Source organism: Andrographis paniculata, unplaced genomic scaffold (genome assembly GCF_009805555.1).
Source record: "Andrographis paniculata isolate CXL003 unplaced genomic scaffold, ASM980555v1 Contig32END, whole genome shotgun sequence".
NCBI lineage: Eukaryota > Viridiplantae > Streptophyta > Magnoliopsida > Lamiales > Acanthaceae > Andrographis > Andrographis paniculata.
The window spans coordinates 6,954,978-6,966,084 of record NW_026137565.1 but is presented as its reverse complement, the minus strand read 5'-3'; the positions used below and the strand labels follow the sequence as shown (position 1 = coordinate 6,966,084).

The 11,107-nt window shown below is 39.2% G+C and overlaps 3 protein-coding genes across 5 annotated transcripts; 1 reads left to right on the top strand and 2 right to left on the bottom strand.

The window, feature by feature from the left end:
- Positions 1-769: 769 nt before the first annotated feature.
- LOC127247978 (transcriptional corepressor LEUNIG-like) lies at positions 770-2,807 on the top strand. The gene is made up of 8 exons (XM_051270096.1): positions 770-878; positions 1,040-1,226; positions 1,318-1,427; positions 1,506-1,661; positions 1,744-1,923; positions 2,000-2,116; positions 2,188-2,409; positions 2,472-2,807. Exons 1-8 carry the CDS (start codon positions 828-830, stop codon positions 2,640-2,642), a joined length of 1,194 nt encoding a protein of 397 aa, XP_051126053.1. The 5' UTR covers positions 770-827; the 3' UTR covers positions 2,643-2,807.
- A 2,639-nt stretch (positions 2,808-5,446) lies between these two features.
- Positions 5,447-7,265, bottom strand: LOC127247548 (uncharacterized). Of its 3 annotated transcripts, none has more exons than XM_051269436.1 (4): positions 6,955-7,265; positions 6,592-6,766; positions 6,331-6,488; positions 5,447-5,639 (listed from the first exon to the last, which is right to left on the bottom strand). In XM_051269436.1, the coding sequence occupies exons 2-4, from the start codon at positions 6,670-6,672 to the stop codon at positions 5,537-5,539; spliced, it is 342 nt and encodes a 113-aa protein (XP_051125393.1). In that variant the 5' UTR covers positions 6,673-6,766; positions 6,955-7,265; the 3' UTR covers positions 5,447-5,536. The 3 variants fall into 3 exon arrangements, with proteins under 3 accessions (XP_051125393.1, XP_051125396.1, XP_051125395.1); XM_051269439.1 differs by having other exon boundaries at positions 6,850-6,970; XM_051269438.1 differs by having other exon boundaries at positions 6,846-6,963.
- A 758-nt stretch (positions 7,266-8,023) lies between these two features.
- Positions 8,024-10,022, bottom strand: LOC127247547 (VQ motif-containing protein 4-like). The gene is made up of 2 exons (XM_051269435.1): positions 9,210-10,022; positions 8,024-8,810 (listed from the first exon to the last, which is right to left on the bottom strand). The coding sequence occupies exon 1, from the start codon at positions 9,969-9,971 to the stop codon at positions 9,213-9,215; it is 759 nt and encodes a 252-aa protein (XP_051125392.1). The 5' UTR covers positions 9,972-10,022; the 3' UTR covers positions 8,024-8,810; positions 9,210-9,212.
- Positions 10,023-11,107: the final 1,085 nt, after the last annotated feature.

The window sequence follows — 11,107 nt, the reverse complement described above, 5'->3', positions numbered from 1 at the left end:
TGAAGGGACCTTGAAGCTATGGGCGATCAACAACCTTATATAACTCCCCAAAAGACAGAATTTCAATGGCGGAAAGAAGCTCTTAGTGTATAAACAAGCTTTTGCTTCAAGAGAATATGTGCATATATAATGAAACTTTAGGAATTCTTTTCATTTGCTATGCACGAGGAATTTCATTCATTTGCTTACGTTGCTTTTCGATTCGATTCGTGTTTTGTGAATGGGCTGCCATACTCATTTGATAATCATAACAAGACATCAAAGTTATGATATCTATAAATGAATTTTTCTTACGGACTTAACTAAAATATTTTTTTTAATCAATGTCATTTTTTGAAATAAAATCTTTGACGATAAGTTTGATTTTATATTTTTCAACTGTCATTTGAGTTTGTGTTTGATCCTGAAGATCCATATGCATCGTATTAATTTTTTAAATATCATTGTTATCAAAAGTACAAACATATCATCATTTAAATTAATTCTTAATAATAGTATAATAAAAACTGTGCAATCCAAGATATTTACAAGTCACAGCTGAAACTATTTAGCAAAATTCACAATTCTAACCAGAATTAATTGAATAAAAATTATCAACTGTTTTTATTTTTGAGGTCATGAGTTTATTCTGTCAATCATCACAAATGTTTTCCATAAGCTGTTTCTGAAAGAGATATATATATATATATATATATCCATCTGATCTGCAGATGCACTTCAACATTAATCCAAAATCCACCCTTTCTTTTCTTTTCCTCTTCAAGAATCAGAATTCTTCCATCATCTTCGCTTCTCATCGATCTCACCTGCATTAAATCACAACTGAAATGGATCCTCTCCATCAACATGATGAAATTCCAGAACACCAGGACGAGACTGTAAGCAGTTTTAAAAGTCGAATGCCAGATCAGTTGCAATCTTGATTTTCTTGAGAAAATTTCTTGATTTTGAATACTCTTGGCATCTACAGTTGGTTCCAGTAATTAATTGTTTCAGACTAGTAGAATTTTTCGAATCCTGAAATCTTGAATGTGTACAGGTGCATGATAATCAGCAAGCAGATATTTCTTCTCCAAGTATGGTTCCTCAGGAAGATGTCCCACCAAATGCACAAAGCTTTTCAGCTCTGATGAATAGTGATCTTCCCGAGAAAAATATATATACAAGATGTGAGAGCGGTATTGCTAGTGTAGATCAAAATTATCCTGATGTATTTTATGATCTAGGCAAGTTTCGATCCCTACATAATAATCAATTCATACTATCAATATACATTCTTGCTGTATTTATTCAGTAGTTAGCACATGATCTTATCAGGATTTCAAATTTCACGGATCGCAAGTATTGGCCAGATCAAGGAAATGCTTACAAGCTGTGATATTTCCAAGGCCGGAGACTACATAGCTGCTTCTGGACATTTTGATGGAGTTGAGTTTGATCATTATCATCCATTACTTACAGCTCGACCATAATTTGTATGAATTCTTGTTTTCTTTTTGTGACAGCTGATTCTTTGGGACATTCGAAACTCAACTCTGAGAGGCGTCGGGCTTAACGAGGGATATATAACAGACATTCGATTCAGGACCGACGAAATTGCTCACTCAAACATTTTCATAGCTTCTTCGTTTGATGGACCTATTAGCATTTTCGATGCAGATGTATGTATTCGACTTTGCTTTTCATTTGATTATTTGTAGTGAGTCAGACAGACAGTCAGTCTCATTGTTAACTCTATTACAGGCTCATTGTCCTAAGTTCATGAACCCTACTCTTCCTCGCCACTCTGTTCTTCCTAGTCACGGCGCCATTTCAGCAGATTTGCATCCAGTAAAGCTAAGTGCATGCTGGCTCTCCTGCGATGACAGGGTCTGGTGTTGGAACTTTGAAGGCTCTATTTCGAGTTATTATTACTTTCTTAAGGTCAGTTTACGCGATCCTCTGTTAAAGATCGATCATCTTCTAAAGTAGCTCTGATGATGCAACAATGGTGCAACAGGGAGCTTATGGAATGGTGAGATTCCAGCCTACTCGAGGCGATCTTTTGGCGACCATCATTCGGAAGACCGTCGTTTTGATCGACTGGAATACTAAGAAAATCAAACTCCTGTTGGAGGTAATTTAGCAGTGGCTACTCACCTTGTCCTAATTAAAATTTGTCGACTGAATTCTTAGATCGATTTTCAGGGGCACAGGTATGGCGTGCTTTGTGTAAGCTGGGAACCCTCAGGCCGTTTCCTTGCATCTGTGAGCACCGACTCCGCTCGGATTTGGTCGATTGAACATGGCGGCGCGTGCATGTACACGCTCTACCTTCCCGACACTGTAATGACATCGTGTGTATACCACACCGGCCCGGCCAATGACATAACTGTGGATCCGCAGGCTGTCATTGTGGGAACATCGAAGGTATGGTGATTAATGGTATTAATTTATTTATTTTATTATTACTATTGTTGTTGTTGTTGCAGGGGGCCTACTTGTGGAGACCAGATAAGGAAGAAGTTTTATATACGATGTTTCCCGATCAGAGGAGTCCTCTTACTCTTCTTGCGCGTGCTGGTTCCCCTCACTGTAAGAAGATGGGATCAGTCAGCCAAGAAGGGTTCGTGAGGCTATGGGAGATCAACCACCTTCCATGACTCCCCAAAAGACAGAATTTCAATGGCGGAAGAAGCTCTTACTGTATAAACAAGCTTCTGCTTCAAGAGAATCTGTGCATATGCATAAATCTTTTCATTCCTTTGCTTGGCTTTCGATTCATTTTGTGAATAAAACCTTCCATGATTTATCACACAAGTATTCCAAAACTGGCTTTCGAATAAAACCTTTGGCCTTATATCATTCACTGCACAAGAACTAATCTATGAAATTCATCTCAATCAAATTCTACTAAAAACTTATTAACAAAAACTAACCTTGATCGGGATTCTCCTCCTCTTGACCCTCATCCCAAAAATACCAGTAATTTCTTAAGTGGGATAGTAATTTTATTCTGGATTTTTCTATAGACAGAAACGATCAAGACCAAATTTAATTTATTGATTAATCATTTATTATTATTTAGTTAGCCCAATTGGATAATGTTTATTTTATACCAGAATATAATCTGTTTCTGATTATCTCCCTAAGAGAATGTTTTTTGTTGTTCCAATATAAATATTGCATTTGCATGGCATTGTCATTCAAATCCATATATCTCTGCAGATGCACTTCAACATTATTTCAAAATCCACCCTTTCTTTTCTTTTCTTATCCTCTTCAAGAATCAGAATTCTTCCAATCATCTTCACTTATCATCGATCTCACTTGCATTACATCACAACTGAAATGGATCCTCTCCATCAACATGATGAAATTCCAGAACACCAGGACGAGACTGTAAGCCGTTTTAAAAGTCGAATGCCATATCAGTTGCAATCTTGATTTTCTTTAGGGTTTCTTTTTTTTTTATTTTCTTGAGGGTTTCTTGATTTTGAATACTCTTGTCGTCATTTAATTCCAGATGCCTGCTAGTACGTAGTTCGTGCCATTGCTTAATTTTATATGAAAAATCACACTTCCAACATTTACACAGGTAGACACTGTTGAGAATGATAATCAGCAACCAAGTACAGTTCCTGAAGAAGATGACCCACCAAATACAACCGTTGACCAAAATCCAGAAAGTTTTTCAGCTCTGATCAATGATGATCTGCTCAAGAAAAATGCATATACAACATCTGAGAGCAGTATTGTTAGAGTGCGACATAGAGTTGCGACACAATATTATTACATAGGCAAGTCTCGACCCCTACGTATATAATCAATCAATTTATAACATACTTTCTTGCTGTATTATTCAGTAGTTAGCACATCTTCTGAATGAATGAACAAATGCCCTCTTGGATTACATATTGTCATTGCAGGATTTAAAATTCCCCAAATCAAAGTTTTGGGCCCGATCGATAAAATGCTGACATGCTGTGATATTTCGAAAGCAGGAGAGTATATAGTTGCTACTGGACCAGATTTCAATGGAGTTGAGTTTGACCTGATCATCTATCTTCCATTACTACTAATTCTTGCACTTCTACTCACAGCCTGAGCATAATTTGTATAAATGAATTCTTGTTATAAACAGATGGTTTGAATTTCTTTTTTGTGACAGTTGATTCTTTGGGACATCCGAATGTCAGCCATGATTAACGTAAAGAATGACTTGGGACCTATAACAGACATTCGATTCAGAACCGATACAATTGCTGGCTCAAATATTTTCATAACTGCTTCCCTCCTGGGATCCATCAACATTTTCGATGCAAATGTATGTACGATGTTGTTCTAAACTTTTGTTTCTTTCCGTTTCGGTTTTGGTTATAATTTCATTGTTAACGTTATAGGCTCACTGTCGTCCCAAGTACATGAACCCAACTGCTGTTCGACACCCTACTCCTCCTCGTCACGACGCAATTTCTGCAGATTTGCATCCGGTAGAGTTAAGCGCGTGCTGGCTCCGCGGCAATAGCACAGTCTGGTGTTGGAATTATGCAGCCTCAATGTCTTGTTATTACCAGATTCTTGAGGTCAGTTTCCGCGATTCTCTGTTTAAGATCATCATATTCGTCGCAGTTCTGAATCTCAGCAATTGACAGGGAGCTAATATAGTGGTGAGATTCCAGCCTACGCGAGGCGATCTTTTGGCGACTATCATCAAGAAGAACGTCATTTTAATCGACTGGAAAACTAAGAAAATCAAACACCAGTTGAAGGTAAGCACCTGCGTCGCGCGGCTTACACCTTTCTTAAGTGTTCTTGACTTGCTCGATTTTCAGGGGCACACGGCAGGCGTAATTTCTCTAAGCTGGGACCCCTCGGGTCGTTTCCTCGCATCTCTGTGCAAAGAGCGCGCTCACATTTGGTCGATTGAAAATGGCGGAGCAAGCTTATACGTTCTACCGCATCCCAACTTTCCACTGTCATCGTGCGCATACTTCAGCGCCCCAGACAATGACGGCGTGGGTTACCAGGCTGTCATTCTGGGATCCTCGACGGTATTATTAACCTTAAATCTTCGGCTCATTCATACGCAGATTAGATTATTCGGGATGCATCTGTTTTGCAGGCGCTTTACGTGTGGAGACCAGATAGGAAATTTTTTTCGATGAGGTTTCCAAACCTGGACGATCCCGCTGCTTATTTGGCGCGCGCTGGTTCCCCTGACTGTAAGAAGCTGGGATCAGTGGGCCGAGAAGGGTACATAAAACTATGGGACCTCGAAATCTATCCATTCTGTTAGAAACTGCACATAGCATTCCTCCGGACCGTGTAATCTTTTTGAATTAGTCATGAGACAACAGGGGAATTCTCTTTCGTGTTGAAGAACAGAGTTTCTGCTTCTCCTTTGCCACGGCCAAAAAGATCGAATTGTTAGTGAAAAAGGAGAGATTTTGAAAGGCGGAAACTCTTACTGTAAACAAGCTTTTGCTTCAGTTCAAAAATGAATCCAATGAGTGTATCAGTTGCAAAACTATATTGAGTTACTTTCTGAAAAAAATCAACTACTTTTCTTGCTTTGATTGTCGCCGGCATCTTTAGGTTCGATCCCAATTTCTTGCATTTGTTGCTCAACGGAAACAAGACCAGTTTGAGCAAGAAAACTGCATAGCACACAGAAAGAATTGTTTAGAAACTTACTCATCGAGAGAATGTTCGATTCAACATATCCAGGTATCCATACTTCAAACGATGTATTTCATAACCAATGTATTAGAAATGGATTTACAGAACATCATAGATCATCCTAAGTATCATAGAAATTCTAAGTCTGTAGTTTTGGTAAAATCAAGCAATGCACAGCCCACTGCTTGTAGTGCGGAAACTCCATTGAAGGCTTGTAGATTAACAGCTCAAAACTAGAAATCAGAAGAATCTTTTGATACAATTACCCATCCAGAAGATGAACCCAGGGATTGATGATACTCAAATGCAGAAAATCAATGCAACATTGGGAGTGATAGCAGATTGAAGAAAAATCCAATCGAAGAAACGAAACTAAGACTTCAAACTACACTTGATTGGAGGAAACATACAGCTACTGTTACAAATTCCTCTCTGTTTGTTACAGATTACTGATTCACATAAATTCAGAAGAAACACACAGAATTCACTGTAAGAATGTTAAAAGCCCCAATTCAAGCCAATCAGAAAGCTAAGGATAATACTATGCAAAACCCTAATTCAATCACTCTTCAATTTGGTTCCTAAAAAATGGAATACAAAAACAATGGCAGAAAAAGTAAATTCTGCGTCAAAATTCATACGAATTATAATAAGAATGAACCTACAAACCTGCAGAGGAGGAAGAAAAGGGTGCCAGCAATCAGAAGAAGGAACGTGACATGGAAAATCAACGAAGAATCACTAAAAGAGAAGGCTAAACCCAGCATCGCAGCGAGGCACATCCCCAGCATAAAAAAAGCGATCTTCAGCGTGTTCCAAGTCGGACCCTGAAAATTTTCGCCGGAAAATATCAAAATTTTGTGTGAATCGCCAAATCTGAATCTGTTCGAAGAAACAAATAAGTGATAAATGGAGAGAATTAGCACAAACGTTGACGCCAGGAGCTAGGGCACCAAACAAGACTGCTTCAGCAGAGGATAAACCCTCCTTCCTCGCCGATCCAGCCTCCATGTTCAGGTCCAGATCTCGGTGCACCGTTATACGGAGGATGGAGGCGGCGCGTGTGTCGGAGAATTAGGGATTCGCACAATCAAGCATGATGGGCCTGCGATTAAACGCCATGACAAATCAACAAACTAATTATTAAATTAATTAAAATATTATTTGCTGTCACAGGGACATACATACACAGGTCAGAATTATTAGGCGATCAAGTAGTGGGAGGTGTTGGGCTGTCAGGGCCCAAGGAAGAAGATGAAGATGAGCAGATGTAAAGATGAAGAAGAAGAATACCAAGTCAATATTTTACATTACAATAGTGACTCTCCTATTGCAGACAGGCGACAGCGATGTCTGACGACGATCTCTGCCAATCTACTAATCAAGCAACAGTGTGTCCGACTGTGACCCGTTCACTAAACTCCATGGAAATTATTCGATTCCGAGATAGTTGACAATTGTTGGGTAAAAGTAGCAGTAAAAATGATTTTTCACATTCAAAAATGGGGAAGGGTTAAATTTCATGGTGAAAGGATAATGAGCTAATTGGGCAGAAATGGCGGTGGCCAAATACAGGAACATGAAATGAGCTTGAGCTTTAATGGCGGGCCACAACAGAAATATAATTCATAAACACCCACATGAACAGAGAAAAGAAAACAGACGAAGCCCCACAAAAGCACACGAAAACGCAGAAGCCACCATCCTTGTTTTCTTGTTTCTTTTCCCCCACAACATTGAAACTTCAACTCTCCATCTATTCTCTCTCTCTCTCTCTCTCTCTCTCTCTCTCTCTCTAACTATATATATATATTGGTTTCATCATCACGAGTCTCACTACCATTGTCACCCCCACATCTGCATCACTTTCTAATATCTGTCCACTAACAAGGTCCCCCCTTAACAGTAACTTTCTTCCCTGAGGTCAAAAGGGCATATCATGTATTTCTCCTCACTGCATCCCAATTCAAAAGCTGCATTTATAGTGCCCAAGGGAATTCAAAGGGACAGCACCGATTGGGTCAATTTCTTGAATTCTCTTCTCCAGGGCCCGCATTGCCAATCCACTAAATTTTCCAAGCACTTGGTAAATGATGATGATGGAATATGTGTTTTTTCCAACTTGATGTATTTTTTTATTAATTTTTTCTTTTTCAAAATGGAATGATATGGAAGTCAAATTAAAAGCTTTATATAATTAAATGGGGCTCAATTAGTCCACACCAAGCCGTAAACTGCAATTAATAGTTGTGAGAATCCGAGGGGACATTACAGCAATTATCAGAAAATGAGACTCGCTCTAAGGACAAGAATCAACAATTCAACATGCAATTTTTAATTTTTAGTTTTATGTCTTTGTACAGTTTGCTAGTGAATTATCAGGAGCATTATCATGCTAAAGAAGTTAAATGGCTACGATTAGTACACATAGGGTTCCACATAAAGCTTTGTTTTTTTTTTAAATAAAATTTTTGTGAGTTTATTTTTCTTGCCCATCTTTGATGAACGGTTAGTTGATTGGTGAAAATGTAATGGCCGTAAGAGATTCAAATACGTGACGTAATTTAGCGGGTCCGGGCCCTCAGCTCCGACACAGAGTCAATCCCATTCACGCGTGGACCCCACACCATCTACGGCGGCGATGCACATGGGAGCTCGCGTCCATGGATCTCCCACAAATGATGCATTCAAACAGAGCAGAGCCTTGTTTGGCACAAAATTTTCCAAACTAAAAAAATAAAATAAAATAAAATAAAATTTTGGTTGCAGACCTCCACCCCGATCTTTATACCCGTCGTCTTCTTCTAATGATCAAAAAACAGTGATATAAGAAATCAAGAATGTGCTTTCATTACATAGTAAACCTCGTGCCAGGCAATCTTTTGGCATCTATCCAACTCCACCTCCACCTCCATCGTAGAAACAACAAAAGAGTCTAAAGATTCCTTTCCCTTCTTTTACTCATCCACTGACAGCTAACCCTTCTCCACTTTTGAAAAAACACCCATATCTTCCTTCCTCAGTAATTCTTGGGAGATGCGTGTGGGCCCCACGCGCCCAATTGTTTAGATCCATCTGGGCATCATCAGGGCCCACCGCCCCCCCTTGCTTTATCATGTGCACCACTTCACGAAGTTTGTTATTTTTGCCTAAAAATTCCGTGAATTGGCAACGAGGTCACTCCACCAGCTCGATGACATACTTTGACAAACTTGGGAAGAAACAGTCAAACAGAAAACCCTTTTTCTTGAAAAGAAAATCCATTCAGGGAATAATCTATTCTATTGCAGAGAAAAAATTGAAGAAAAGATCCATCCATGGAGATCAAATGTGGCTGTTCTTTTCTTCCACTCATCCCTTTTTCCCAATTACACAACAATTACTATGACACAACATCGTTTGCTCATCCCAATCATATGTTGTTTTTTTCTCTTTTTTTTTTTTTCGACATGTAGAGGAATGGTACAGCTTGATAAATTAAAGCACATAGCTACGCCCAAAAAGAAAGAAGATTAACCAAAATAAAAAAAAAAGAAATTCGAACTCACTGATCAGGACTCGGCGGCGCCGGTTGAACCCACAACTCTCGGCGAGGTCACCGGAAACAAAGACAACAGTCGGGGCTCCGAATCCCGCGGAGTACTCGCCGGAGATGGATGTAAATAAAACCCCTTTTCCTTAATTGCCTTGTCCTCCGCCGCCGTATCCAATCTGCTGCCACAATTGTTGCCTGCTCCGCCGCCCGTGCGGTGGAAGGGATCGGGGATCAACGGCGTCACGGGGCTGAGCACCAGCGACGGGAAATCGAGAATACTTGGAGAAAGAATTTCCGGCGTGGCGGGTCGGGGCGAGCCGGCGTACCCGTTAAAGTATCCGGGGCGGGCGTTGACGAGGCCGGGAGCCAGAGGGCTGATCTTGAAGTTTTTGAGGCTGTTCCGGCGCTCGTAGAGCTTCGAAGCGGGTTTGTCCTTGCGGAGCCCGGTCTTCATTGGCGGGATAGGGTTCCGAGCGGGTTCGGGCCGGGCGGCGGTGCGGGCGGTCTCGGACGACCCGGTTAGCATTTGGACCACCTGTTTGAAAGAGGAGGTGTCCGCCTGGACGAAGGTCGTCGGGTACGGGTTGCTCGGGTCCGATCTGGTCATCGGAATCGTCGACGGCGGCGATGGGCGGTTGTGCAGGCCTCCGCCATTGGCGCTGGTGCTGCTGTTGCTGTTACTGTTGCTGGAGCTGTTGGAGCTCCGACTATTTGGGGACGGAATTAGGGTTTGGTTTCTGGTTTCCTGAACAACTGCTGCTGCGGAGTTCTCCATTGTTGGGTCTGATTTGAGTTTGGAGAAGAAGTAGAGACTTTAAAGGAGAGGAGGAATAATAACTTAGATATATATATATATATATATTATTTTTATTATTAAATAAATAAATAAATAAGAATAGGAAATTTGGTGATATTGCGTTACTATTACTTCTTGTGTTTTCTTTGGTTTGGTATGAAAATGCTTGGCTGTGTATTTCTGGTTCAACTCTCGTACACCCACTCGCGCTACGGCGCGTGACATATTATGTAATTTATTACTTAACAATTAATTGGAAATTATTTTTGTACTTGGTCAAGCTTTTACTCTAATATTTGAATTTTACCAACATCTTTATTATTTTTTAAAAAACTAGATTCATTAAATAATATCTAAAATAATACTTCAATTATTCTATAAAATTCATGCATCGAACAAATACTAGTTAGTAGTATAATAATAAAAAAGGAATGTAATTTATTTTATTTTATTTTATATAGCGTATGGGGACCAATCTGATTATTAATTTATTACTCGTTACTTTTTAAGCAATGCGTTTAGTGAGTTGCCACTAATTGGTCCAATTAATTTTCTAACTTTCTTCGTTAAATTTAAATTATTTCATACGAATATTAATAATAAATCTAAAGTATGGCCCTTTTGCCATAAGACCAAACATTTATGGTAACAATCCTTCCAATCAATATACAAGTTTTTAGAGTTGTTAAATAACCATGAATAACTATTGTCCAGCTTTAAATGTAAGATCCTAACCAGCAAGCCATGCTAATCAAGTAGTGTCCGCATACTGATCGGTCAACACAAATTCTATCAGTGCACTTTTGCCTTTATTCATGCGCATTCTACATTTAATTCTATAGTTTTTTAAGCAGGATTTTCAAAAAAAATATGAACATATTATTGACATTAATAGTTTATTCAGTCTACTTGATTTTATTATACATGCGAATTAGTCTAGCACTGATCGAACTCCAGGATATTATAATAAAACTTGAACTTGCGCAATTATATTCGAATTTTATACTTATTATATAATTTTTAATACTCTCGCGGTCCCTTAAAAAGAAAAGTAGGTGTTTTTTCATTTTGAATAGTCCTGAAATGAAGTACTATGTATTTATTTTTCTATATAG

Coding starts and splice junctions, on each gene's coding strand:
- LOC127247978 (XM_051270096.1), top strand. CDS start 828: ATGGATCCTCTCCATCAACATGATGAAATTCCAGAACACCAGGACGAG. Junction 879..1,039: donor CAGAACACCAGGACGAGACT/GTAAGCAGTTTT, acceptor GAATGTGTACAG/GTGCATGATAATCAGCAAGC. Junction 2,117..2,187: donor AAATCAAACTCCTGTTGGAG/GTAATTTAGCAG, acceptor ATCGATTTTCAG/GGGCACAGGTATGGCGTGCT.
- LOC127247548 (XM_051269436.1), bottom strand. CDS start 6,672: ATGGAGGCTGGATCGGCGAGGAAGGAGGGTTTATCCTCTGCTGAAGCA. Junction 6,489..6,591: donor CCCTAGCTCCTGGCGTCAAC/GTTTGTGCTAAT, acceptor GAAAATTTTCAG/GGTCCGACTTGGAACACGCT. Junction 5,640..6,330: donor CTTTTCTTCCTCCTCTGCAG/GTTTGTAGGTTC, acceptor TGTGCTATGCAG/TTTTCTTGCTCAAACTGGTC.
- LOC127247547 (XM_051269435.1), bottom strand. CDS start 9,971: ATGGAGAACTCCGCAGCAGCAGTTGTTCAGGAAACCAGAAACCAAACC.